Source organism: Hippocampus bargibanti, linkage group LG08 (genome assembly GCF_051943395.1).
Source record: "Hippocampus bargibanti isolate YZ-2025 linkage group LG08, ASM5194339v1, whole genome shotgun sequence".
NCBI lineage: Eukaryota > Metazoa > Chordata > Actinopteri > Syngnathiformes > Syngnathidae > Hippocampus > Hippocampus bargibanti.
Window position 1 is genome coordinate 25,156,381 of NC_142741.1, and position 27,952 is coordinate 25,184,332.

A 27,952-nucleotide genomic window follows, 5' to 3' on the forward strand; every position below is an offset into this window, starting at 1 on the left:
GCCCCCAGTCGTCTGTTAAAGCCACGTGATTGGTCAAGAACGCAGGTGAGGGGAGGTGGTTTGAACATTAAAGCGACAGGCAGACGACAGTGAGAGAGTTTCAACTTTGATAGTTCAAAAGCAGAGTGTCGACTGAAAGGTTAAAATAAAGCTTATCAAAAAGCTATCAACCCAGCTAAACCGAACACAATTGATGAGGAACTAGATAAAATTATCACAGAGAAAGCACCGACAAGGGATCATTCCTCAAGATGGTGAAAGAAGAAGGCTACAACAACCATCACAAAGGTCAATAAAACGACTTTATTATACAGTACAGTTTATTTCTTTAATTATAATACCATAGCACATTTACTATACATGAAGTAATGTATATTGTGTGTAGTTATCAGGCTTATTTAGTAGAAAATTATGTTTTACGGAAACTTGAGAACGGATCATTCTCATTTTTATGGTTTCCTATGGGAAATAAATTTTTGTGATACACACTTTTTGCCTTACGCACTCTGTCTGGGAACCAATTAAGTTTGTAAGCCAAGGTATCACTGTATTTGTCTTTGTCGAATTCCAAACTCCCAGTGTCGTCCTAATTTCTCACTGGGACAAGAAAGAGTGTATTGATTATCAAACTGCATTCCAACCGATCAATTGTTGGCCAGATGGTTTGACCTCCAAATAGATAAAGTGGAGATGGTGTGGTGAGAGTGAACAGTTGCATATTGATGTGTTGTCAGCACTCGCATTGATTTGAGTTTTGATGAATGCTTTAACAGCCCCCTTTTGCTGGAAGCTGCGGTATTTATTGATTTGTTATTGATGCGCAGGCTCCAGGAGAAGGCGGCAGACACCATTGAATCACTGCACAAAGCGGGAATCAAAGTTTGGGTTCTGACTGGGGACAAAATGGAGACGGCGGCGGCCACCTGCTATGCTAGCAAACTCTTCCGACGTAGCACTCAAATCCTGGAGCTGACCAAGAAACGCACCGAAGAGCAAAGTCTGCGCGATGTTCTCTTTGAGCTCAACAGGACTGTTCTCAGGCAGAGATCCATTTCTGGGTGAGGACTGTAAATACTTCGTTTTCATTGACGTTGTCAGAGATTATTGTTCCTGATGCACGATTTAAAGGACAACCGACGCCTCCAGACGAGTTGTGTCCATAATTTGTAAAATCACTTGAAATGACTTCGACGGAGTGTTTTTTACAAAGATTCCACCACATATAGATATATGTTATGTTTTAAGACTCGCGCTGAATATTCAGGAAGTCTTGTTTTCCGAGTTGGTGACGATTCCTGACGTGACGTCACTGAAGGAACGCCCCTGACCGAGAAAGTGACACACAATGCATTTTGGGTACTTTGTTTGGTCTGAAAACATCGTGTTGATGGCGAAATTAGAAGGAAAACACATAAATAACGCGATGGTGAATCGTTGTGTGTCGCACCAAGTCTACTATTTGATACTAGTTGACACAAATTCCCAGCAGACAAATCAGCCCATTTCCAACGGAGCTTGGGCGCCATCTTGTGCATTTTCGGAGACGCTACATTGGAGTCCAGACGACTGAAGATAGCCAATAGATAGCTACCTATATAACTAATAGATACAATAGCTAGCTATCTATTACCTAGCGAATAGATAGCTAGCTATATAGCTAGTGAATAGATAGCTAATAGATAGCTAGATTTATAGCTAATAGATATAATAGCTAGCTATCTATTAGCTAGGTATTAGCTATCTATTCGCGAGGTTCGAATAGATAGCTATTAGCTAGCAAATAGATAGCTAATAGCTTGTAAATAGATAGCAAATAGCTGTTATCTAGCGAATAGATAGCTAATACCTAGCGAATAAGTAGCTAATACCTAGCGAATAGATAGCTAGCTATATAGCTAATAGATATAATAGATAGCTATCTATTAGCTAGCTATATAGCTAATAGATATAATAGCTAGCTATCTATTTCCTAGGTATTGTCTATTTGCTAGGTATTAGCTACTTATTTGCTAGGCATTAGCTATCTATTCGCTGGCTAATAGCTATCTATTTGCTAGCTAATAGCTATCTATTTACTAGTTATTAGCTATATTCGCTAACTGGCTTGCTTTCTATTTCTATATAGCTAGATAGACGACTCGATAACAAGATAGATAGCAAATAGCTAGCTAGCTAGATAAATAAATCAAGAAATATTCACACTAAATGCAGATTTTTTTCTCCCTTTAGTCATTCATTTAACAACATCCATTTTAAATGGCAGATATTTGCTAACGAGATTTTAGTGTTAGTGTTTAGTGTACAATGAAGCGCTATCAGTTGACTAGCATCAAAATGTCCCCGCAGGTTGTCTGTCGACTGCCTCGATTTCGGACTGATCATCGACGGGGCGACGCTGTCGGCCATCTTCATGCCCAAGCAAGATGGCGGAAGCTGCCATGGCAACTACCGCGAGATCTTCCTGGATATCTGTCGCAACTGCAGCGCTGTGCTGTGCTGTCGGATGGCGCCGTTGCAGAAGGCACAGGTAACGGCAGCGTCTGAAACTCATGACAAAAACGTTAGCGGGCACCAGGGCGGACAACTTTTCTATGAGTGAGCAGCGGCAGCCACATGCGCCAACGTTCACTCAACCCGGAATAACTCAAATAGATCAACACGTCTGTGTAAGCTCTCAGTCGTACAGGAGTGGACGTTTCGCTTCTTATCCAAGATGCTTCGTCAGTAAACTGACAAAGTATGTTTGCTGACGAAGCATCTTGGATCAGAAGCGAAATGTCCCGACACCTTTAAAGAAGTACAGATGACGGCTGAAGAAACCTTTTCATCAAATAGATCAAGTTACCTAGCTAGCTAATAGATAACTAATAGATAGATAGCTAGCTCGATGGCTAATTTATAGCAAATAGATAGCTAGCTAGATAGCCAGCAACGGTGACCCCGTTCAACCGGAAATAACTCAAATAGATCAAGTTAGCTAGCTGGCTAATAGAAAACTACTAGCTAGCTAGACAGATAATAGATAGCAAATAGGAAATAGATATCTAGCTAGTTTTTATTATTATTAGTAGTAGTATTTTTCAAATCACCAGCTCTTTTATTACATTACATATTTCTCTATCTATTACCTAGCGAATAGATAGCTCGCTATATAGCTAAAAGATATAATAGGTAGCTATCTATTAGCTAGGTATTAGCTATCTAATCACGATGCAAATGCACGACCTTATAACGCTCGGTCGGGAAAGACGATAGCGCAAAGCAGGCTTCTGATTGGCTGCCGTGTCCCGAGTATGCAAATTGCCAAATGAACCATTTCCAAACCAAATGAAGATTTCAATATCGCAATCATTTATTCTGATTTCGGCCTGAGACGTTTTGTAAATTATACGCCCAAGGGAAAAGTTGCACGACGCGGGCGTCCGGGCAGACGTTATTTCAGACACCAATGGAATTATTGATTTGATCAGATCGTGAAGCTGATCAAGGCTTCCAAGGAGCACCCGATAACCTTGGCGGTTGGCGACGGAGCCAATGATGTCAGCATGATTTTAGAAGCACACGTGGGCATAGGTGAGCTCATTTTACTCCTTTTAACTTTTTCAAATGGATAACTCTGCCATTGGCAGAATGAAAAAAGGAAATGAAAAAAAAAAATGTGTGTTGTGATTTTGGCGGCCATCGTCATGTGCAAATACAGCGATACCTTGGCTTACGAACTTAATTGGTTCCCAGACAGAGTGTGTCAGGCGAAAAGTGTGTATCCCAAACATTAATTTCCCATAGGAAACCATTAAAATGTGAATAATCCGTTCCCAGGTCCCCATAAAATATCATTTTTCTACTAAATAAGCCTTAAAACTACACAAGATATACCTTATTTTATGTATAATAAATGTGCAATGGTATTATAATTAAATAAACAAACTGTACTGTATAATAAAGCGGTTTTATTTACCTTTGTGATGGTCGTTGATGGCTTGATGGAATGGAGTGGCCGTTTTCATCAGCATTAAACACTTGATGAGGAACTGTCAGAGATGTTCATTCAGACACTGTGGACGAAGACTCAAACCCAGAAAGATTGTACCTACTGCCGTCAGGAGACGTAGCCATTCATGACAGATGTCTGAATTCTTAATTGAGAGTATATGCAAATTTAAGTGATACATTAGTAAAAGATAGTTTTCTTGATTAGAAGACCACGTCCCTGGAACATTCTGAGCCCCAACAGCTGTAAGCAATAAAACTGTCTTTTCCATGAGCTGATAAATTTGTAACCTGGCTAATGAGCTCTTCTCTGCTAGATACAATTTTGATCTTGGAGGGGGGGGGGGGGGGCGTGGTCACGATGACATTGTTTTCCATAATTGTTCAGCCCAAAATCATTTAGGTTCACATCATAAAAAAAAAATAAGCAAATATTTTTCCACCAATTTATGTGTTGTCTTTGTTAGGGATAATGGGCAAAGAAGGTCGCCAGGCTGCCAGGAACAGCGACTACGCCATCCCCAAATTCAAACATTTAAAGAAAATGCTACTAGTTCACGGCCACTACTACTACATTCGCATCGCCGAGCTCGTCCAGTACTTCTTTTACAAGGTAAACTGCTTGTGGTCATCAGCGTGGGTGTTTTCCATCGCAATTTTTTTTTTGGACGGTCCATTTCATTTTCACTTCCCACTCAGTTGGCTCGATAGGACACATCAGACGTGTTTGGATCCTCATGCGTACTATTTTTCAATCTCTGCAGAATGTATGCTTCATCTTCCCGCAGTTCCTGTACCAGTTCTTCTGCGGCTTCTCCCAGCAGGTAAACTATTTAAAGGACAACCGACACCATTTTTTTTTTGCTTCCTAACTGACATCAGAAAAATGTTTTATAGCATCTAAAATACCCAAAAACATGCAGGCTGATATTTTTGGTCAAATGCAAAATATCAATAAAAATGAGTTAAAATATTCCAAAACTACTTTAAAATGACCTCGCAGATGGCAAGTTTCAGAAGGTCCCGCCACCTTGTTCGTGACGTCACGCCAGGACGTCTTGCCTTGCTCGAGAATCAAAACGTTGGCTTCAGATTTGGAGAAGATGCTTTTTTTGTTAGTCATCTAGTTATGAATATGATTGTAAGAGTTCTGAAGAGGAAAGCATAAATATTTGGAATCAATTAAAAAAAGTCCTCCCGTAGCAATTCCAGCTGTTAGGACTCCAATGTCCCAGAAAATTGCCAAGATGGCGCCCAAGTTCCATTGGAAATGTTGGAAATGAATTTGTGTCAACTAGTATCAAATAGTTCTGAAGAGGAAAGCATAAATGTTTGCAATCGATTAAAGGAGTCCTCCCATATCAATTCGTCAAGGACAGCGTTCGTCAAGGACAGCATGTAATGTCCCAGAAAATGCAAATGATGGCGCCAAAGCTCCATTGGAAATGGGCTGATTTGTCTGCTGGGAATTTGTGTCAACTGGTATCAAATAGTAGTCTTGGTGCAACACACAACGATTCACCATCGCGTTATTTCTCCATTTTCCTTCTAATTTCGGGATCAACACGGATCAACACGAAGTTCTCAGACCAAACAAAATACCGCAAAATACATTGTGTGTAGCTTTCTCGGTTCAGGGGCGTTCCTGACGTGACGTCACGTAAGGAATCGTCACCAACTCGAAAACAAGACTTCCCGAGCCATAAAACGTAAAATATCTCTATATGCGGTGGAATCTTTGTAAAATACGCTCCGTAGAAGTCATTTGAAGTGATTTCACAAATTATGGACACAACTTGTCCAGAGGTGTCGGTTGTCCTTTAACTTGTCGAGCCACCTCTGTTCATGGTTCACTAGCTAGAAATTAGCCTTTAATGGCCTCTGCAATTTGCTCATCATGTAGCGAGCAGATGAATTTAGCCGAGAGCTCTTCGGGTTCCTGACTCTCTCTCTGACGAGAGCCTTCTAAGCCCTAAACTGTGTCCTGCTTGCTCTGTCCCACGGCAGCCCCTGTATGACACGGCCTATTTGACCTTGTACAACATCAGCTTCACGTCACTGCCCATCCTCCTCTTCAGCCTGGTGGAGAAGCACGTCACCATGGAAACGCTTAAACGAGAGCCCTCATTGTACAGGTGCTACGACCACAACATTATATTGTTTCTGAGAGTTTGAATTACAGCGATGCCTCGGTTTACGAACTTTTGGTTTTACGAACATTAAATTCGCGAGAATATGATCTTGGCATATGAACTAGTTTTTGGGAAACGCACAGAGCGCCACGGTGGCTGGCGGACTAGTATTTGTCCCCTCTTTCTTTGAATGCAGACGTGGTTTGTTATCGAGTGTAGTACTTTTGCGATTATGGGACGGTAAAAGACCCCACCGCAGGCTAGTGTTAAGCCGAAGAGGACACAAAAGAAAATGACGGTCGAGCAGAAGAAGGAGATCATCGAAAAACACCAACGGGGTGTGCGTTTGTGTGACTTAGCGTCCCAGTACCGGTATGCTAAGTCGACCAATGCTACGTGTGGCTAAGGGTGTTTCTGTGTTCTCTAAGCAACCATCTCAGGCAATAAAAGAGGTTGAAAAACTTCTGTTGCTTTGGATTAATGAAAAGCAACTAGCAGGGGACAGTCCTTATGGAAAGTGACTCTCCTTCCAAACAGTAACTCCCTCCTCCCACTCCATTCCATCAAGCCATCAACGACCATCACAAAGGTAGTAAATAAAATGATTTTATTACAAAGTACAGTTTATTTCTTTAATTACAATACATTGCACCTCCGTTATACATAAAATAAGGTATATTTTGTGTAGTTTTAAGGCTTATTGAGGAGAAAATTATGTTTTATGGGGAACTGGGAACGGATTATTCTCATTTTTAATGGTTTCTTATGAGAAATAAATATTTGGAAGACGAACGTTTTGCCTTACACTTTTTGGGAACCAATGAAGTTCGTAAACCGAGGTATCACTGTATATACAGTAAAGTCTCGTTATATCGATATTCAAGGGAGTCCGAAAAAATATCGATATAACCGGGACTATCGATATATCCGATATCGATACAACGAGACTTTACTGTATAAGAAGTGTAAAGTGTAAATCTGGTATTGGATGTCAATCTATTTTCGTGAAATGGGAGTCCACAATCTGATTTTCCCCCAGGGACATTGCCAAAAACTCCCTCCTCCGCTGGCCAGTTTTTCTGTACTGGACATGCCTGGGTGTATTTGACGCCGTGGTCTTTTTCTTCGGTGCCTACTTCCTGTTTGACAACACCACCTTCACCAGCAATGGACAGGTGAGGGAGGCTCTTTGAAAGCAAAAAATGTTTGCAGGATGTATAGAAATGACAAAGGCTCAAACCCAGAAAGATTGTCTTTTACTGCCGGCAGGAGACGTAGCCACTAATGACAGACGCCTGAATTCTGCAGCTCTCTGCCTGGCTATTTATTGAGAGTATATGCAAATTAAAGTGATACATTAGTAAAACATAGTTTTCTTGATTAGAATACCACGCCCCTGGATGTTCAATAAGCAATGAAACATTGTCTTTTCCATGAACTGATAAATTTGTAATCTGGCTAATGAAGCTCTTCCTGTGAAGGAGTTTCAAGTCGTGAATTACTTCAATGATAAAGGAGTTTCCCAAGTCCTAAATTCTATCCAAGGCCATATCTCTTAGATGAAGATGACAGTTTAACTTGCTGTGTCTGTTGACCTCAGATTGACCCCAGGTTGTCTGTGCTTCAATTGTGTATTTGTGTCACACATGTTGACTAAGCAAACATTTTTGCCGTATCTGCGCGGCATCAGCGCCGAGATAGATGTGACATTTCCATTCATATGACTGTAGCATATCTCTCTGTATTATCAATATGTATTTGCTTTTTGATTGCCTTTGCTTTTCTTTTTTTTTTTTTCCAGTTGAACATTCATTCATTTGACCTTTTTTGTCTTGAATTATTTTCTCTTTTCTTCCCCTTTTTTTCCTCTCTGCTTCCTGTCGTTATTTTGCTCGTCTTCTTCTGTCGCCTCCGCCAGCTCATGACCACCAACACGCAGATGGTAAGCCTGTCTGTCGTCCTCCCTCCCCGTTTGCGCTCAAAAACCGCCCCCCACCCTTATTTTTTGTTTTTTTGTTTTCATCGTGCCATTGACTCTCCAGTGGTTCTCATTTCAAAACTAATTTTCCCATGTAGGGTGAATCGATTCACACTGTTTTCATCATATAGAAATGTTTTGGTGTGTATTTTCATTTCACTTGGATACACACACTTTTTACTCACTGTGTGTGTTTATGTGTGTGCGTGGTTAATTAGAGGAAAAAGTTCATACCACAAAAAGTAAAATGATATTTAACCAAATTCACTACAGGGGTGAGGACTTTGAATGTAGCTATTCAGAAACCTCACTCCTGCTGTTATTTCAGTTTCAAGTCCACTTTTTATTTCCTTGTTTTTTAAAGAAGTTGAAGTGGGAAATGGGCTGACATTTAGTCTTCAAATGTAACACTAGTTCTTCTCTAAACGTATCGGCAACGGTGGTCCTCACTCCTTATCTGGAGTTATCCGGACCTCACAAAACCATTGAAACAGGAATGTGTGTGTGCCTATTTTTTTCGACCACTCTTGATGCATTTTCCACAACATTTTGACGGCATTGGCAGTTCCCATTGTTTGGATGTCAATGTAACCAAATAATTGCGCTAACCCCAAACATGAACGGTGCTAACCCATTTTTACTGACCTTCTAATCATTGATGCTAATGTGTGTAAAGAAAACACAAACCTTTCACTAATCAATCAATGGAATTGTTTTATGTGCTCAATTGTAAAAAATGATTTTCTTCTCCTTTTCTCTTTGCAGATGTTTGGCAACTGGACCTTTGGGACTCTTGTTTTCACTGTGTTGGTGTTCACCGTGACACTTAAGGTATTGTAGGAGACATCGTGGCTCTACTTTCAATGTTCTGCTTATGAAAAGTGAATGGTGGACTGTAGATGAGTGATTGATATATGATTTATAATTGTATTTTATTTATTGTATTCTATTTATGATTGTATTTTATTTATTATTGTATCTATGCTTGTCTGAGACTGTAAAGTGTCCTTGAGAGCTTTGAAAGGCGCTTGAAATAAAATGTATTACGGTGATACCTGGGTTTACGAACCCCTTGGCTTACGAACATTTCGGTTTACGAACGTTACATTTATGAAAATTTTACCCTGTCATGCAAACTATTTTTCGGGATACACACGGAGCTGCAACAATGAGTGATGTGTCGTTCCCGAACGAGCCCGTTCTCCTAACAACAAAATGGCTGCCGGCTTGTTTTGGTCCTCTATTCCCCGCCCCCAGTCTTCGGTTAAAGCCACGTGATTGGTCAAGAACACAGCAGTGAAGGGAGGGTGGTTAAACATGAAAGAGACATGCATACGACAGAGAGAGGGTGATAAAATGGATAGAAAACAGTGAAATATGGACTTCTTTCAACTTTGATAGTTCAAAAGCAGAGTCTAGACTGCAAGGTTAAAATATCCCATCAATCAATCAGGCTCCACAAATAACCCGCACAAGCCATTAGTACACTTGATGCAAAAAGCTATCAACCCAGCTAAACAGAACACAATTGATGAGGAACAAGGTAAAATTAGCGCAGAGAAAGCACCTACAAGGGATCATTCCTCAAGTTGATGAAAGAAGAAGGCTACGTTCCTCATCAACTGTTTAATGCTGATGAAACGACCATCACAAAGGTAAATAAAATGACATTATTATAAAGTACAGTGTATTTCTTTAATTATAATACCATATCACATTTATTATACATAAAATATGGTATGTTTTGTGTAGTTTTAAGGCTTTGAAAATATGAAAATGATGTTTTATGGGGACCTGGAACGGATTATTCTCATTTTAATGGTTTCCTATGGGAAATTAAATTTTGGGATACACACTTTTTGCCTTACACACTGTCTGGGAACCAATTAAATTCGTAAGCCAAGGTATCACTGTATTATTATGAATATATGGATTATTTATAGACTTTGGATATGTTGGGTTTGTCTAGCTCGCCTTGGACACGCACCATTGGACCTGGATCAATCATTTTGTCATCTGGGGCTCTCTACTTTTCTATGTGATCTTCTCTCTTCTCTGGGGTGGCATCATTTGGTAAACTTGAATTTGCATTTTCATGCTCCAAAAAAAAAAAAGGACGACGTGGATCTGTGAGAACTTTGAACCTCATCCGTCCGTCCGTTGCTTCATGTTGCATAGGCCCTTTCTCAACTACCAGAGGATGTATTACGTCTTCATGCAAATGCTGTCCAGCGGGCCCGCCTGGCTGAGCATCATCCTGCTTATCACGGTCAGTTTGCTTCCTGATGTCATCAAGAAGGTCTTCTGCAGGTCTTTGTGGCCCACAGCTACAGAACGTGCTCAGGTGAGACCCTGAAGAAAGGGATGGTGGTCTATCACCGTTTCCTTCTGGAGTAAAATGATCTTATAACAACATCAAACCCATCCAGCAAAATAAAGGCCCAGGGGGCAACATGCATGTTTTATTTCTCAAAATAATACAGGTACCATCCGACTTACGACCAGCTCGACTTACGACCACCCGTACTTACGACCTCCAGACCCTATTTTTAACATTTTAATAGGAGGAGTTTGCGAGTCATTTTGCTTCCGAGTCTCTATTCAACATTTGGAATGGATTTCGACTTAGGACCAATTTAACTTACGACCGTTTGGTCGGAACGGAACTCGGTCGTAAGTCGGATGCTACCTTTTTTTGCCTCTGAAAATTTTACATTGACTAACCTCCACTTGAGATGAATGACACGCTGCTTTGAACCGATTAGATTCCTTTTGACTAAACTATCAAGAGAAACTGTGAATTCAGCGACTTGTTGTTGCTAAGCCCTCACTCTAGTTTAGCCTCCTTTGAAGAACGGTGGATCATGAATTGAGGGCAGGCGATGAATGGAAGCACTGACAGATTCTTTTTCCTGCTCTGTTTCTTCTTTTCCTTTCTAATAAACCACCATAATCACATTTCCACCCTCTGCTATCGTTCCCTTCAACTGCAAATGTCATTACTGTCCTCCTCCCTCCATATCTTCGCCATCACCAATGCCACCCTGCGCACCCCCTCGCAACCCATGCTTAACCCAACAGTCCACACCTTGCCCGTGCCTTACCGTGGAGCCCTCCACCATCTTCATGCTTTCTCAGTCATCCAGCAGAATGAGTTTCTGATTCAGCCAAACAGACGAAGGAGGAGCAAGAACGCTCAGGTGACTTTTATAAGGCCTCAACTCTTGTATGCATGCCACACCGTTTCCCAGCATCGCCTAACTGCAACTTAGGAATTAACTCTTTGTTTCTGATAAAAGAAGAGAGTCTACGGTTTTCTTTGCTGCATTGAATGTTTATGTCGTCTTAAAGGACAACCGATGCTTCCGGACAAGTTGTGTCCAGAATTTGTAAAATGGCTTCAAATGACTTCTACTGAGCGTATTTTACAAAGATTCCACCGCATATAGCTCTATTTTACGTTTTAAGACTCGCGCTGAATATTCAGGAAGTCTTGTTTTTGAGTTGGTGACGAGTCCGTACGTTACGTCACTGAAGGAACGCCCCTGACCGAAAAAAAGGATACATTGTAGCAGTCCTTCCATCACGTCAATGCATTTTTCTGTACTTGTTTGGTCTGAAAACTTCGTGTTGCACCAAAAAGAGGCAGAAGAGGGCGACAAAGCTCCGTGTAAGGAATTATTCAGCCTGTGGAAACGGGCCGATTAATTACTTACACGGAGTTTTGTCGCCTTTTTCTGGTGCTACATTTCAGTCCACATGCCTCAAAATGGCACGGAATAAATTATCTAATCGATTGCAAACATGTATGCTTTCCTCTTCAGAACTATTTGAATCATATTCATAACTGGATGTGTAACAAGAAAGCATAATCTCCGAATCTGAAGCCATTGTTTAGATTCTCCAGCAAGGCAAGACGTCTTGGGGTGACACCACGAATAAGGGGGCGGGACCTTCTGAAACTGGCCACTTCCGGTTTCATTTTTTTGCAGATTTTGGACACTTGAAGTCATTTTTATTGGTGTTTTGCATTTGACTAAAAATATCATACTGCGTTTTTTGAGTATTTTAGATGCTATAAAACGTTTTTCTGATGTCAGTTAGGAAACAAAAAAGTGATGTCGGTTGTCCTTTAAAACTCAATATTCTATTCTGTGGCTCCTGCAATTTGAGTGAAAATGATCAAAACCCTGCCACTGGAGTGGACACGTGCACGTCGTCTGGCAGTGAATGAGTTAATCAGCCAGCTCAAGATATTTTTCAATTGGGAAAGTTGGGGAAAAAAGGGTTCTTGGTACATGATGAATAGTGAGGTCATCTGGTGTTTGAAGATGGAATTGCAGGTGGGACTCCAGTTTCAATGATCATTGTGCCTGCTGATGAAATTGGTCCGCGATAACCGAAAATGTGTATTATTCAACGTTTGTACTTGTATTCGAAACTAGTTTTTACCAAAGTAAAGAAAGCTATTTATATTTCAAATTTGTGGTGTTAAAATAGTTAACAAAAATGGCTTCAAATGACGTCTTGCATGGGGATGGTTTGAACTCCCAAGTTATGTTCCAAATGTCAGCTATGTTCTAAATGAGCCTAATTTGTTTGATGTACTTCCATTCGAAACAGGACTGAGGGTTAATTCTTTAATGTGATTTCACACCACCGTAGAAGTACAAACAAGTATAAAAATATAGCTATTATTTACACATAAACATTTAGACTTTACATCAATGAAATAAAACGTATGCGATGAAATCGTACAAACAACTTTCCGTCCGAAATGGAAGTTTTGATCTTTGTCGAGGAAGTGACAATAACCCAACGTAATGTCGTAATGTCAGCCATCTGCTGGTCAACTATGGGATAGCAGTTATAGACAAACGTATCAACAGCATTTACATTTGCAGTTTTTCTGGATTTTTTTTCATGATAATATCATGTTTGTCCCTGTAGTATTGCGACGACGTGGCCAGGTTGTCCTCGCAGCACTCCTACAAAGGCGCAAGCGTCGACTCGTCTCAGCTCGGCGCCGTGGAGACGCTGTCGCTTCGTGCCTCCGAACCCCTTCCCCAAAAACTTTTGGCGCACTTGGCCGAAGGCGGGAGGGCGGACCTGCGCTCCCTCAGCCCGTGCATGTTCCGACTTTCTGGGGCGGGGATCGTCTACTACGCTCCGGGTCCGGAAACGTCCGTCTGAAGCTCAAACTTGAACGTGAGCGTTTGCAGAATGGAGTCACATGGGATGTATGGGCGGCCATCTTCAACTCAAGGGTGAGAATTTATACGACACACGAGCTCACCGTGTGCACTTCTGGGCTTGTGAATAATTCATAATATTATATTATATTATATTATATTATATTATATTATATAATAACATCTGATGTTCATTCTTTTGCTTTTCTGACATTGTCATAGTTAACGAACATATGGAAGTTACAGTCCAGCAAATTTCTACAATTCGTATGATTTTGTGTCAAATTCTCTTATCTATATATGCGTACAGTGATACCTCGGTTTACGAACCCCTTGGCTTACGAACTTTTAGGTTTACGAACGTTACATTTATGAACATTTTACCTTGGCTTACGAACTATTTTTCGGGATACACACAATGAGTGACGTGTCGTTCGCGAACGAGCCCGTTCTCCTTACAAGAAAATGGCAGCTGTTTTTGTCCTCTATCCCCCGCCCCCAGTCTTCGGTTAAAGCCATGTCATTGGTCAAGAACGCAGCAGTGGGAAGGAGGAGGGGCTAAACATTTAAAGAGACAGGCAGACGACAGAGAGAGTGAGAAAATGGATAGAAAACAGTGAAATTTGGACTACTTTCAACTTTGCTATTTCAAAAGCAGAGTGTAGACTGCAAGGTTAAAGTATCCCATCAATCAGGCTCCACAAATAACCCGCACAAGCCATCTGTACACTTGATGCAAAAAGCTATCGACCCAGCTAAACGGAACACAATTGATGAGGAACTAGGTAAAATTATGGCAGAGAAAGCACCTACAAGGCATGGTGAAAGAAGAAGGCTACGTTCCTCATCAAGTGTTTAAAGCTGATGAAACCGCTCACTCCATTCCATCAAGCCATCAATAACCATCACAAAGGTAAATAAAATGACTTTATTATACAGTACTGTTTATTTCTTTAATTATAATACCATAGTACATTTATTATACATAAAATAAGGTATATTTAGAAATAGCTTAGAAAGTTAGAAAGTAGAAAAATACGTTTTATGGGGACCTGGGCACGGATTATTCTCATTTTAATGGTTTCCTATGGGAAATTAATTTTTGGGATACACACTTTTCGCCTTACACACTCTGTCTGTGAACCAATTAAGCCAAGGTATCACTGTATGTTCACTATGTGGTCAAACTCGGCCCTTTACGTGCGTATGTGTGAATGTATGCCTGCGTGCATGAAGACGCCTGCGCTGTATGTTTTCTATGTGACACACCTTTGCCTTACAGGTAAACCACACAGCAGCAGTCTAGGAGCCAAAGGTGTTTAAAAAATGGAAGAAAAAACAAAAAAAGAGAGGAATTGGTGCATTATTACAAAGCCTTACACACATTTTGAACCAATCCCGCCCTCTCACTACATACACCTCATCCTACCGGAAGCCTTAATTCAATACATGGCCGCTTACGGTAGTTTCTATGGGATACTTATATTCACAATCCCATTTGCATGTTTTAACTCTCTGCATGGTGACATGTACACGGCTCCGTTTTTTTTTTCTTTCTTGTACCGTGTCGGCCACGTGACACTTAGAAGTGTGAAGGCTACTCGTAAAACGTTCGCAGTGAATAACAGCAATTATTTTACCAGAATAAAATGTATCATTGGGAAAAAATGATTAACTCATTCACTGCCAGACAGTGTGCCAGTGCCAGGGTTTTTATATATATATTTTTTTATCATTACATTTTATTTCTAAGCGCCTTTCAAAACTCTCAAAGACACTTTACAGTCACAGGATTTTTTTTTGTGTGCGGGTGAGCAGCGGCAGCCATTCGCACCAGCGTTCACACTAGCCGGAAGTAACTCAAATAGATAGAAGTCTATCTATCTACTAGCTAGGTAGCCATATAATATATTACGGTAAAGTCTCGTTATATCGATATTCTCGGGAGTCCGAAAAAATATCGATATAACCGGGACTATCGCTATATCCGACCCTGCGCGCATGTAACTTTCTCCTTGCGTTCATAGAAATAGTATCGTAATAAGCAGTACTATCGATATAACCGATATCGATATAACGAGACTTTACTGTATATAATATAATATATAGCCAGCTAGATAGCTAGCGAGCCAGCCGAATAGCTAATAGATAGCAAATAGATAGCCAGCTAGTTAGCTCGCGAGCTAGCCAGCCGTGTAGTAATCACAGAATATTGAATTTCGGGACTGTATTCTGTATTCAATTCAGCGTTAGAAACCTTAGACTTTCTTCTGTCATCAGAAAAAAAAGTTAATTCCTAAATTATATGGGTCTGTAGTTATATGAGCTTGAAATGAAGGCAGCTGTCCAAAATACAATGCAATGCATACATAATGGTGTTAACAGCAGCTGAAGTTGGAACAAAGCGCTAACATGGAAATAAAGGGAAATTCTGCCCCCTTGTGGAAAACAACAAAAACACTCCTAGAGGCCATGGCCAGCGTTTTATCAGCACCCAAGCATGAAAAAAAAAAAACAACCCGAAAAAAAATCCGGGAATGGCGCTCAACGTCATATTTTCAATTCCCGAATAAATTTGTGAATGGCAGTGAATGAGTTAAGTGACCGTCTTTTATGAACGCAATTAATTTTTTGCTTTTTTTTTTTGTATGCGATGCAGAAACTAACGTGTCGGGTGTGAATGACGGCCATGTAAGTTTTCCTTTTGTTCCACCCGTCTTGTCAGCCGTCACAACTGATGAATGGATGTACAGACACTTGATGGTGTATATTATCGTACTCAGCAGGGAGACTTTGAATAGGCGACATTACAATCAACCAACAGAATGTCAAACCAATTTGTTCGTTATGTTAACCAGCTGGCGAATGTAGCTCATTCAATCTTTTTTTTTTTCCTATCAAAAACATTTTTTTTAATGCATCGTCATCTACCAACAGGTATATATTTAATACACACGCAAAACAATAGTTCTTATTGTAAAGATTTGATGTAAGATGAGACACATATACAGTGATACCTCAGTTTACGAACCCCTTGGCTTACCAACTTTTCGGTTTACGAACGTTACATTTGTGAAAATTTTACCTTAGCATACAAACTATTTTTCGGGATACACACGGAGCTGCCACAACGAGTGATGTGTCGTTCGCGAACGAGCCCGTTCTCCAAAAAAGAAAATGGCAACCGACTGTTTTTAATCCTCTATTCCCTGCCCCCAGTCGTCTGTTAAAGCCACGTGATTGGTCAAGAACGCAGCAGTTTGAAATTTGGACTGGTTTCAACTTTGATAGTTCAAAAGCAGGGTGTAGACTGCAAGGTTAAAATATCCCAAAAAGCTATCAACCCAGCTAAACAACACAATTGATGAGGAACAAGGTAAAATTATCGCAGAGAAAACACCTACAAGGCATCATTCCTCAAGATGGTGAAAGAAGAAGGTTACATTCCTCATCAAGTGTTTAATGCTGATGAAACAAGTCATTCTATTCAATCAAGCCATCAACGACCATCGCAAAAGTCAATAAAATGACCTTATCATAGAGTACATTTTATTTAATTAATTATAATACCATAGCACATTTATTATACATAAAATAAGGTATATTTTATGTAGTTTTAAGGCTTGGAGAATTAGAAAAAAGTAGAAAATTATGTTTTAAGGGGAACTGGGAACGGATTATTCTCATTTTACTGGTTTCCTATGGGAAATTAATTTTTGGGATACACACTTTTCACCTTACACACTCTGTCTGGGATCCAATTAAGTTCGTAAGCCAAGGTATCACTATATATAAAATGTCTTTCAATATTTTTCACAACAATAGCGTTCCAGTCTTGTCAATGAAGATCTTTTGTGCATGCTTCCTTTGCTAGTTTTGTATAACACTGAAAGAAGATGATAGTTTAGCTGTTGGAATGCGGGTTCAAGTTTACCAAAGGGTTCAAGTAGAGATTTATCAGTACACACACACTGCACTTTGTGCGACAGATCTGTTGTGTTCATAAAAAAAAGATCTGTTGTACATCCGTTCCAGTTATTTTTCGAAGACGATTGTTGTGGCTGAAGTGACCAAATAACGTGAAAATGGAACAAACTGGCCTACGTCTCAAACGGTTGTTTCTCACCAGCCTATTTTCTTGAATGTCAAGGCCGCTTCGCAGCCGGCGTTCCAAATGCTGACATCTCCGAGCATGACGAAAGGTGTCAGAGGTGGTTGGAAGTGCGCATTTGTGTGTGTGTGTGTGTGTGTGTGTATGACTCATCTTGTGAGGACCACTAACATTTTATACCATACGTAGTGAGGACATTTTGGCCGGTCCTCACAAGTTTTTCATTCTAAAGGCTTCTAGAGGGTCCATATATGCACCTGTTAAAGTTTCAAAGAGATCCTCAAAAAATTCACCTAAAATGATTTGTTGGTGTGTGTTTTCATTTCACTTGGACACACACACACTTTTTACTCACTGTGTGTGTTTATGAGTGTGTGTTTGTGTGTAGTTAATGAGAGGAAAAAGTTCATACCACAAAAAGTAAAACAATATTTTAACCAAAATCACAACAGGGGTGAGGACTTTGAATGTACCCATTCAGAGACCTCACTCCTGCTGTTATTTCAGTTCCAAGTCTATTTTTTTTATTTATTTGTTTTTAAAGAAGTTGAAGTGGGAAATTGGGTGACATTTTTCTGTTCAAATGTAACACTAGTTCTTCTCTAAACTTCTCAGCAACGGTCGTCCTCGCTCCTTATCTGGAGTTATCCGGATCTCACAAGACCATTGAAACAGGAATGTGTGTGTGCGTATTTGTGTGTGTATGTGTGTATGTGTGTGTGTGTGTGACAGCAGCAGCGCATCCTTCCGTGCAGCACTGTTTGTATTATATAAAAAAAGATTTTGAGATGTTTTTATTTTGTTTTGTTTTCTCTTCATTATTTTGCAAGCCCCTCTGTAGAAAATGGGGGGATTAAAGCACTGTATTGTCATTTTGCTTGGAATAAAGAAATGGATGATATTTCTGACTTTTTTTGTAATTCATTCTGGTGAGTTTTCTGGCGAGAAAGGCAGACGACAGAGAGAGAGTTTCAACTTTGATAGACAACAGTGACATTTGGACTCGTTTCAACGTTGATAGTTCAAAGGCAGAGCGTTGACTGCAAGGTTAAAATATCCCATCAATCAGGCTCCGCAAATAACCTGCACTAGCCATCACTTCAATTTGAAATGAAAAGACAAGGGAACCATCTACTAATGATGTTTCTAGTGTGTGTGTGTGCTTGCATCTGTTATTATTATACAGTACAGTTTATTTCTTTAATAATATATAATGCCATAGCACATTTATTATTCATAAAATAACGTATATTTTGTGCAGTTTTAAGGCTTAGAAAGTAGAAAATTATGTTTTATGGGGACCTGGGAACGGATTATTCTCATTTTAATGGTTTCCTATGGGAAATTAATTTTTGGGATACCTACTTTTCGTCTTATACACTCTGTCTGGGAACCAAATAAGTTCGTAAGCCAAGGTATCACTGTCCATATGTTCTTGGTTGATGTAATGACCACCAGGTGTCACTACTGTATTACAGACGGACCTCTGCTTCCTGGTTGTTTGCTGTCCACTACTATTTGTGTGCGTTTATCCGGATTCTGCAATCTTCCTAATGGGGGTTCCTTGGTAGCAGGCTTGTTTTTAATTTGAGTAGGCTTTGTTCATATCATTTTTTTTAAATAGAAGACACCTTTGCCATCCCGTTTTTTTTCTACGTGTTTTTTTTCAAACTAAACACCCTTTCCTGAATGTGCCTCTAAAGTTCTGATGGTCACACGAACACTGTAGGTTAACAATGGAGAGAGATGGGCAATGCATGCTAGTGTTCAGAAGGACAATGGAGCAGGTGTACTGAAGGTGGCAAAATACAAGTAACCCCAACGAGCAAGATCTGTTCCACCAGGAGGCAAAGGTGAGGGAAGACTCCCATTTGATTGTCTTCATGGTTTAACATGCACATGTCAAAACATTATCATTAACCCTAAAACAGTACTTTAGCCTTAAATGTTAGCTCGTACTTTAATGCATCTTACCACACGTTGTGATCTCAAACCTTTATAAGATCATTTAAAACTCATCTAACAGTACTATTAAGATAAATAACCTGTAATTGTAGATTTTTCGTTTACAGGAAAAAAATCCACACGAATTGTATGGGAAAAGAATTACGATTTTTGCGGTACACAACATTCACCGTCATAAAATCTGTAAAACAGTTATGGCAAACGTGCACTTTAATCACAGAGCTTTGTTTTACTTGTAAATCAACATTTGCTTTCATTTGTTTTGTGAAAAGACATCACCCTTTGTACAAATACAAGTTCCGGTTTGGCGTGGCAGTTGCCGATGTTTCATTATTCGGATGTTAACCACCTGCTTAAAGGTGCTTAACATACGAAGACGTGCAGAAAAAACGTTTTATAGTATCTAAAATACACAAAACACGCAGGCTGATATTTTAGTCAAATGCAAAACACCAATAAAAATGAGTTAAAGTGTCCCAAAACTACTTTAAAAAGACCCCGGAAATGGCCAGTTTTAGAAGGTCCCGACCCATTTTTCTGACGTCACGCCAGGACATCTTGCCTTGCTCGAGAATCAAAACAATGGCTTCAGATTGGGAGAAGATGCTTTCTTGTTACTCATCCAGTTATGAATATGATTCAAATAGTTCTGAAGAGGAAAGCATACATGTTTGCAATCGATTAAAGAATTTATTTCGTGCCATTTTGAGGCAACATTGGGGGGAAAATGTCTCACCCAAAAAAAGAGGCACAAAATGACAGACTGATAAATTCCTTATATGGAGCTTGGACGCCCTCTTCTGGCGGCTTTTTGGGTGCAACACGAGGTTGTCAGACCAAACAAGTACAGCAAAATACATTGACGTGATGGAAGGACTGCTACCATGTGTGATTTTTTTTTTCCCGGTCAGGGGCGTTCCTTTAGAGACGTCACGTACGGACTCGTCACCAACTCAAAAACAAGACTTCCTGAATATTCAGCGCGAGTCTTAAAAGGTAAAATATAGCTATATGCGGTGGAATCTTATTAAAATACGCTCAGTAGAAGTCATTTGAAGCCATTTTACAAATTATGGACACAACTTGTCCGGAGGTGTCAGTTGTCCTTTAAATGGAAAATAAAATGTTTGAGAACTTTCAACCAAACTTGAGTTTTTCTTGGTTCAGGGCTTTCAGCAATCCCGTCAGCCTCGGTGGAAAATCAAGCTGTTTGTGTGGGAACCGCTTCTGTTTGGTACCTGGGATGGCGTTTTCATCACGTGCATGATGAACATATTTGGCGTTGTCTTGTTCCTGCAGATTGGCTACTTAGTGGTGAGTACATGCTGTTATCCGACTACTCCCACTGTGGAAGCGTATGACCCCAAAATTGAACAAAAATATGTGAATATGTTGTGAGAATTCAGCTTGTGTGGGGGGGTCAGCATCGTTGGCTATATGTTTTTATCCTCCAGGAAGTCGAACTTCCTGTGCTGACTGATGACCCACATCCTGTGCAATAGGAAGAAAAATGACCAGTTTCTATCTGAACTTAAAAAAAAGATATATATTTTATATTTGAAAAAGATTTAGCTGTGCTCGCAAAACTAATTCTGTCCAGATCAAGTATCCCAAAACTGAACTACTACCTAAACGTGATTGGTCAAGAACGCAGCGGTGAGGGGAGGTGATTTAAACACTAAAGAGACAGACAGACGACAGAGAGAGAGAGTTTCAACTTTGATAGAAAACAGTTAAATTTGGACTCCACTTTGATAGTTCAAAGGCAGAGTGTAGACTGCAAGGTTAAAATTGCCATCAATCAGGCTCCACAAATAACCCACACTAGCCATCAGTTCAATTTGAAATGAAAAGACAAGCAAGGGAACCAGCTATTAATGATGTTTCTCGTGTGTCTGCTTGCATCTGTTGCAATATCACAACTTCCAAGATGCACAACCCAGAGCTCCTTGAGACACTTTATGCAAAAAGCTATCCATTCCATCAAGCCATCAACGACCATCACAAAGGTAAATAACACGACTTTATTGTATAGTATAGTTTATTTCTTTAATTATAATACCATAGAACATTTATTATACATAAAATAATGTATATTTTGTGTAGTTTTAAGGCTTAGAAAATTAGAAATTTATGTTTTATGGGGACCTGGGAACGGATTATTCTCGTTTTAATGGTTTCCAATGGGAAATTAATTTTTGGCATACACACTTACAAAATCTGTCTGGGAACCAATTAAGTTCACAAACCAAGGTATCACTGTAGCTACAATGTGGTTGCAGGGCCACGGCTTTAGGATGTTAACCAGACTCAGCCACATATTTGCGAAATGACAAAGGCAGAAAGCCGCAGTTCAGATGAAAGGTCATCTTCTACCCTGGCAAGCGGCACGACTCTCCGTGCCTCTTTGCTTTGTGCAGCTGCCAATCATCTCAGTGGGACCTGCCTCACCGCCGCAAATTCACAGCCCATTTATGCGGGTGAATGTGGTTGACCAAGAGGTCAGGCGCAGGGAGAGGCCTCAGACACATGTAGTCTGCATTCCGGTGTGCATCAAGAGGAATGCTCAACACAAGAGAGGAGCCCCGTTTTGGTCTTATACAGTGATACCTCGAGTGATACCTCGGTTTACGAACCCCTGAGCTTACGAACCTTTCGGTTTACGAACGTTAAATTTCTGAAAATTTTACCTTGGCATACAAACTATTTTTCGGGATACACACGGAGCTGCCACAATGAGTGATGTGTCGTTCGCGAACGAGTCCGTTCCCCTAACAAGAAAATGGCAGCTGACTGTTTTTGTCCTCTTATCCCCGCCCCCAGTCTTCGGTTAAAGCCACGTGATTGTTCTAGAACGCAGCAGTGAGGGGAGGTGGTTTAATCATTAAAGAGACAGGCAGACGACAGTGAGAGAGTTTCAACTTTGAACAGTGAAATTTGGACTCGGTTGAACTTTGATAGTTCGAAAGCAGAGTGTAGACTGCAAGGTTAAAATATCCCATCAATCAGGCTCCACAAACAACCCGCACAAGCCATCTGTACACCTGATGCAAAAAGCTATCAACCCAGCTAAACAGAACACAATTGATGAGGAACTAGATAAAATTATAACAGCGAAAGCACCTACAAGGGATCATTCCTCAAGATGGTGAAAGAAAAAAGGCTACGTTCCTCATCAAGTGTTTAATGCTGATGAAACCGGTCACTCCATTCCATCAAGCCATCAACGACCATCACAAAGGTCAATAAATAGACTTTATTATACAGTACAGTTTATTTCCTTAATTATAATACCATAGAACATTTATTATACATAAAATAAGGTATATTTTGTGTAGTTTTAAGGCTTAGAAAGTAGAAAATTATGTTTTATGGGGACCTGGGAACGGATTATTCTCATTTTAATGGTTTCCTATGGGAAATTAATTTTTGGGATACACACTTTTCGCCTTACACACTCTGTCTGGGAACCAATTAAGTTCGTATCACTGTATCAAAATAAACCCGTGAAAATGGATCTCAATACAAATGTCCAAATCTGTGCTGGTAAACGCATAACTCAAGCGTCCCTCCACCAAACATGTGTCTTTAATTTTAAAGTGCGATGGTAAATTGCGCCGGGACGGACGGGTTGTTGTGCATCGCTGGAGGCCTTTTATCGACTCTGAAGTGCTTCGCCAACACCGGACATTTTCCCCTTGATTATCTTGCGATGGGAAAGAATGTGTTCTCTCAGATTAATGACATGTTTATCCGACAGGAAGTAACCACCCTTTTCAGAAGCTGTGCAGCTTCCAAGTTTGGAGGGGGAAAAAAAAGACAAGAAAAACAAGAGAAAGAAGGCAGGAACGATTTTCTTTTGTTGCAAAAGGACAACATAAACACAAAACAGCTGGATGTAGAGGTTAGCAAGTGCAAGAATTTCAGGAGAAAGTGATTTCGGGGTTCCAGAACAAGTCCACTGTGTCCTCATGTGGAGCCACCCTCTATGCAAACAAGTAGAATGTGCAATACGTGACAGAGTCGGTGTATAGTACGCGTTAACACTCTGCCTCTGCCGTTGTTACATCACAACTGCGAAGTGAACGAGATGTCAGATTCATATTGTGCCTTAAAGGACAACCGACGTCACTTTTTTGTTTCCTAACTGACATCAGAAAAACGTTTTATAAACGTATGATATTTTTCGTCAAATGCAAATCACCAATAAAAATGACTTAAAGTGTCTAAAAAAACTACTTACATTTGAAACCGGAAGTGGGCAGTTTCAGAAGGTCCCGCCCCCTTGTTCGTGACGTCACGCAAGGACGTCTTGCCTTGCTCGAGAATCAAAACAATGGCTTCAGATTGGGAGAAGATGCTTTCTTGTTACTCATCCAATTATGAATATGATTCAAATAGTTCTGAAGAGGAAAGCATAAATGTTTGCCATCGATTAAAGGAGTCCTCCCATATCAATTCGAGCCGTCAATGACAGAATGTAGCACCCAGAAAACGCAGAAGATTTTACAAATATGGACACAACTTGTCCGGAGGCGTCGGGTGTCCTTTAAACAACTATATTTTACGTTTTAAGACTCGCTCTGAATATTCAGGAAGTCTTGTTTTTGAGTTGGTGACGAGTCCGTACGTGACGTCACAAAAGGACCGTCCCCTGACCGAAAAAAGACACATTGTAGCAGTCCTTCCATCACGTCAATGTATTTTGCTGTACATGTTTGGTCTGAGAACCGTGTTGCACCCAAAGGCCGCCAGAATAGGGCATCCAAGCTCCATGGAAGAAATTTATCAGCCTGTGGAAACGGAGGTGGCCACTGGAGGTCGCCATTTTGTGCGTCTTATTTGGGTGAAAGATTTTCCCCCAATGTTGCCTCAAAATGGCACATATAATTCTTTAATCAATTGCAAACATGTATGTTTTCCTCTTCAGAACTATTTGAATTATATTCATAACTGGATGTGTAACAAGAAAGCATATTCTCAGAATCTGAAGCTATTGTTTTGATTCACAAGCAATGCAAGACGTCTTGGCGTGACGTCACGAACTGAGGGCGGGACTTTTTGAAAATGATTCGCAGCTCAATTTTTTGCAGATTTTGGACACTTGAAGTCATTTTTATTGGTGTTTTGCATTTGATTAAAAATATCAGTCTGCGTGTTTTGGGTATTTTAGATGCTATCAAACAGGGGTGTCAAAGTCATTTTTTGCCGCGGGCCACATTGTAGTTATGGTTTCCTCTCGAGGGCCGTTATGAATTTGGGGAACCCATTAGAATGTTTAAATCCCTTCAAATATTACATATAGAACACGCAGCGAATTAATGAATAACTCGTTTTCAAATCTGAAGTCAAGAATAATGACTTTTATTGTGGTTGACATCCAAAAATATGACATTTTGGCTCAGATTTTAGCAATCATCATGGAATTTAACAAGTTTGATTTGCTTTCGCGGGCCGAAAAAAATGATGTGGCGGGCCGGATTTGGCCCGCGGGCCTTGACTTTGACACCTGCGCTATAAAACGTTTTTCTGATGTCAAAAAGTGACGTCGGTTGTCCTTTTAGAAAGAATTAGAAAGTAGAAAATGATGTTTTATGGAGACCTGGGAACGGATTATTCTCATTTGAATGGTTTCCTATGGGAAATTATTTTTTGGGAAACACACTTTTCGCCTTACACACTCTGTCTGGGAACCAATTAAGTTCGTACGCCAAGGTATCACTGTCTTCCCACCTTGTTGTCAGAACGTGTTCCCAAAGCGGGCAATCGGTGGAGTTCTGTGACATAACGCATGTCACGGTTGTGACAACAATTACATTCATGGCAAAGTGACTCATTAACTTGGAGTTGTTCATCCGGGGTTAGCTTTCCCTGTTTTTTCTTTTAGGTCTGACTAAAGCGGAACTGAACAGGGTGTAGCTTGGCACCCCACCCCATCCTCTTCCTCCAGCCTTTGTTTGTTTTCTCTCTTCCTTCAGGTCTCCTTGGTGGGTTTCCTGTTTCTGCTGGGCCTTGACGTGACGTCTCCTCCCTAGCTTCCTGCACGGGCGGCCTATATGGGGCTCCCAGGATCCTGCAGTGCATCGCCTAGGAAAAGGTCATCCCTGCACTTGCCTTTTTAGGAAAAAGGGTAGGTTGCATCCACGCCGCTATACCGTACATGATGTATTGTCTGAGCATGCCAAAACACTGACATTAATTAGCCTACACAGACTTTGAGCGTACCGTAAATGATCAGTTTGTTACTGCAGTACAGACGCTCCCCAACTTACGAACAAGATACGTTCCAAACGGTCGTTCGTAAGATGAATTTGTTCGTAAGTTGCTTCAGTGCTATATTTTGTATGGAATGTATGTTTACGGCTTATATAAGTATGTTTAAGGCTTGTATAAGTAACCTGTATTGGTGTGTACTGAAAAATAAACATATAATAATAATAATAATAATAAATACATTTCATTTCCAAGTGCCTTTCAAAACTCTCAAGGTCACTTTCCAATCACAGAATAAGTTTTCACTGTGGGTGAGCAGTGGCAGCCACACGTGCCAGTGTTCACTCAACCCGGAAGTAACTCCAATAGATAACAGGCTAGCTAGCTAGCTAGAGAATAGATAGCGAAGAGATATAATAATAATAATACATCTCATTTATAAGAGGCCTTTCAAAACTCTCAAGGTCACTTTACAGTCACTGGTCACAGTTTTTTTTCTGTGGGTGAGCAGCGGCAGCCACACGCGCCAGCGTTCACTCAACCCGGGAGGAACTCAAATAGATAGCAAGCTAGTGAATAGATAGCTAATACATAGCGAATAGATAGCGAATAAATAGCCAATAGCTAGCTAGCTATATAGATAATACAAGCCTTAACATACTGATATAAATTTAAACATACAGTAAAGTCTCGTTATATCGATATTCTCGGGAGTCGGAAAAAATATCGATATATCCGATCCTGCGGCATGTAAATTTTCCCCCTTGCGTTCATAGAAATAGTATCGTAATAAGCAGTACTATCGATATAACCGATATCGATATAACGAGACTTTACTGTACTTATATAAGCCTTAAACGAACAAATTCACCTTACGAACGTCCGTTCGGAACGTATCTCGTTCATAAATTGGGGTGCGTCTGTACATGTTTCCAGAAGTACCACGGAAGTTGTCAACTTTTTTTTTTTGCTTACGCCTACCACTTAAAGCGATTCGGTGGGCCGCATCTGGCCCCGGGCCTTGAGTTTGACACCTGCGATTTACTGTACAGCACAAATTCAAATTAAATGTTTTAACTTCGGCAGCTGGACTCGTCAGGAAAAAGTGTCTGATTATACCATGTTAGTTCCACTTCATAAAAGTGCATTACAGTAAAGACCCGCTCACCGCGCACACAGAAATACAAAGAGTTCTGATGACATCTTGACCCCATCCACCCCCCGTTTAGCCTCCACTTTCCCTCAGACTGGCATCAGTGTCTGACCTCTCTCGGTGAGCTGAAATGAGGCCCGAGACATCTTGGCCCAAATCAAAGGTTTGGAACAAACGCAGGAAGGGCGACACGCTGGACTGTGCTACGCCGTGTGCTCTGGACCTCTGCCAGGCACACAGCGGCGCTCATGCAACTGTCCGATAGGTCAGAGGAAGGCAAAGCTAGCTCGTTTAAGTTTCCAGATCCAGTTCAACTGATTGGCAATGAAGAATTTTTGTCTTGTGGTCAGTTGACGTGGTGAAAACCGACACCACGGAAAGGCCGAATATCATTTGGATTGGCAGGGACAACCGACGCGTGCCCGGACAAGTTGTGTCCATAATTTGTAAAATCAATTGAAATGACTTACTTACTTACTTACTTACAAGTTTATTTCTTTAATTATAATACCATAGCACATTTATTATACATAAAATAAGGTATATTTTGTGTAGTTTTACAGCTCAGAAAGTAGAAAATTATGTTTTATGGGGACCTGGGAACGTATTAGTCTCATTTTAATGGTTTCCTATGGGAAATAAATTTTTGGGATACACACTTTTCGCCTTACTCTGTCTGGGAACCAATTAAGTTCGTAAGCCAAGGTATCACTGTATTTACAGCTCACATTTGGCTGCAATGCAATGGCAAATGTCTCACGGAGTCCACTAAAAACGATTTGAATCAAACATTAGAAAGACATTATATAGCATCTAAAATACCATCAACGACATCGACCATCACAAAAGTAAATAAAACGACTTTATTCTCCTGTACAGTTTATTTGTTTTTAATTATAATACCATCGCACATTTATTATACATAAAATAAAGTCTATTTTGTGTAGTTTTAAGGTTTAGAAAATGAGAAAGGAGAAAATTATGTTTTATGGGGACCTGGGAACGGATTATTTTAATTTTAATGGTTTCCTATGGGAAATTAATGTTGGGGATACACACTTTTCGCCTTACACACTCTGTCTGGGAACCAATTAAGTTCGTAAGCCAAGATATCACTATATATCATTTGTCGAAGGTGCGCTTTATATTCCAGAAAATATGGTAGTCTATACTTTATTGTACCGTACAGTTTATTTCTTTAATTATAATACCATAGCA

General features: G+C 40.3%; 1 protein-coding gene and 1 long non-coding RNA gene across 7 annotated transcripts in view; both read left to right on the forward strand.

Annotated features, from left to right (window-relative positions):
* LOC148894944 (phospholipid-transporting ATPase IH-like) overlaps nucleotides 1–19,257 on the forward strand; it is a 41,291-nt gene extending 22,034 nt beyond the window's left edge. Inside the window, exons 19-31 of one of the 6 annotated variants that reach the window (XR_016115753.1) lie at nucleotides 825–1,058; nucleotides 2,347–2,527; nucleotides 3,471–3,573; nucleotides 4,458–4,603; nucleotides 4,755–4,814; nucleotides 5,998–6,125; nucleotides 7,162–7,297; nucleotides 8,041–8,064; nucleotides 8,866–8,931; nucleotides 10,070–10,173; nucleotides 10,279–10,444; nucleotides 13,051–13,367; nucleotides 18,882–19,257. Coding sequence is in view for 4 of the 6 variants with exons in the window: in XM_089002438.1 (XP_088858564.1) it covers nucleotides 825–1,058; nucleotides 2,347–2,527; nucleotides 3,471–3,573; nucleotides 4,458–4,603; nucleotides 4,755–4,814; nucleotides 5,998–6,125; nucleotides 7,162–7,297; nucleotides 8,041–8,064; nucleotides 8,866–8,931; nucleotides 10,070–10,173; nucleotides 10,279–10,444; nucleotides 13,051–13,293 (1,591 nt within the window). In the remaining 2 variants the exon portion in view is untranslated. Of the gene's footprint in view, nucleotides 1–824; nucleotides 1,059–2,346; nucleotides 2,528–3,470; nucleotides 3,574–4,457; nucleotides 4,604–4,754; nucleotides 4,815–5,997; nucleotides 6,126–7,161; nucleotides 7,298–8,040; nucleotides 8,065–8,865; nucleotides 8,932–10,069; nucleotides 10,174–10,278; nucleotides 10,445–11,181; nucleotides 11,301–13,050; nucleotides 15,811–18,881 lie in introns of those variants that run through there. The other 5 variants (XR_016115752.1, XM_089002440.1, XM_089002438.1 and 2 more) reach the window with 5 other exon arrangements.
* Nucleotides 19,258–20,273: 1,016 nt separating this feature from the next.
* Nucleotides 20,274–27,710, forward strand: LOC148894945 (uncharacterized). The gene is made up of 3 exons (XR_016115754.1): nucleotides 20,274–20,364; nucleotides 20,536–20,682; nucleotides 25,347–27,710. It is a non-coding gene; the product is annotated as an uncharacterized LOC148894945 (long non-coding RNA).
* Nucleotides 27,711–27,952: the final 242 nt, after the last annotated feature.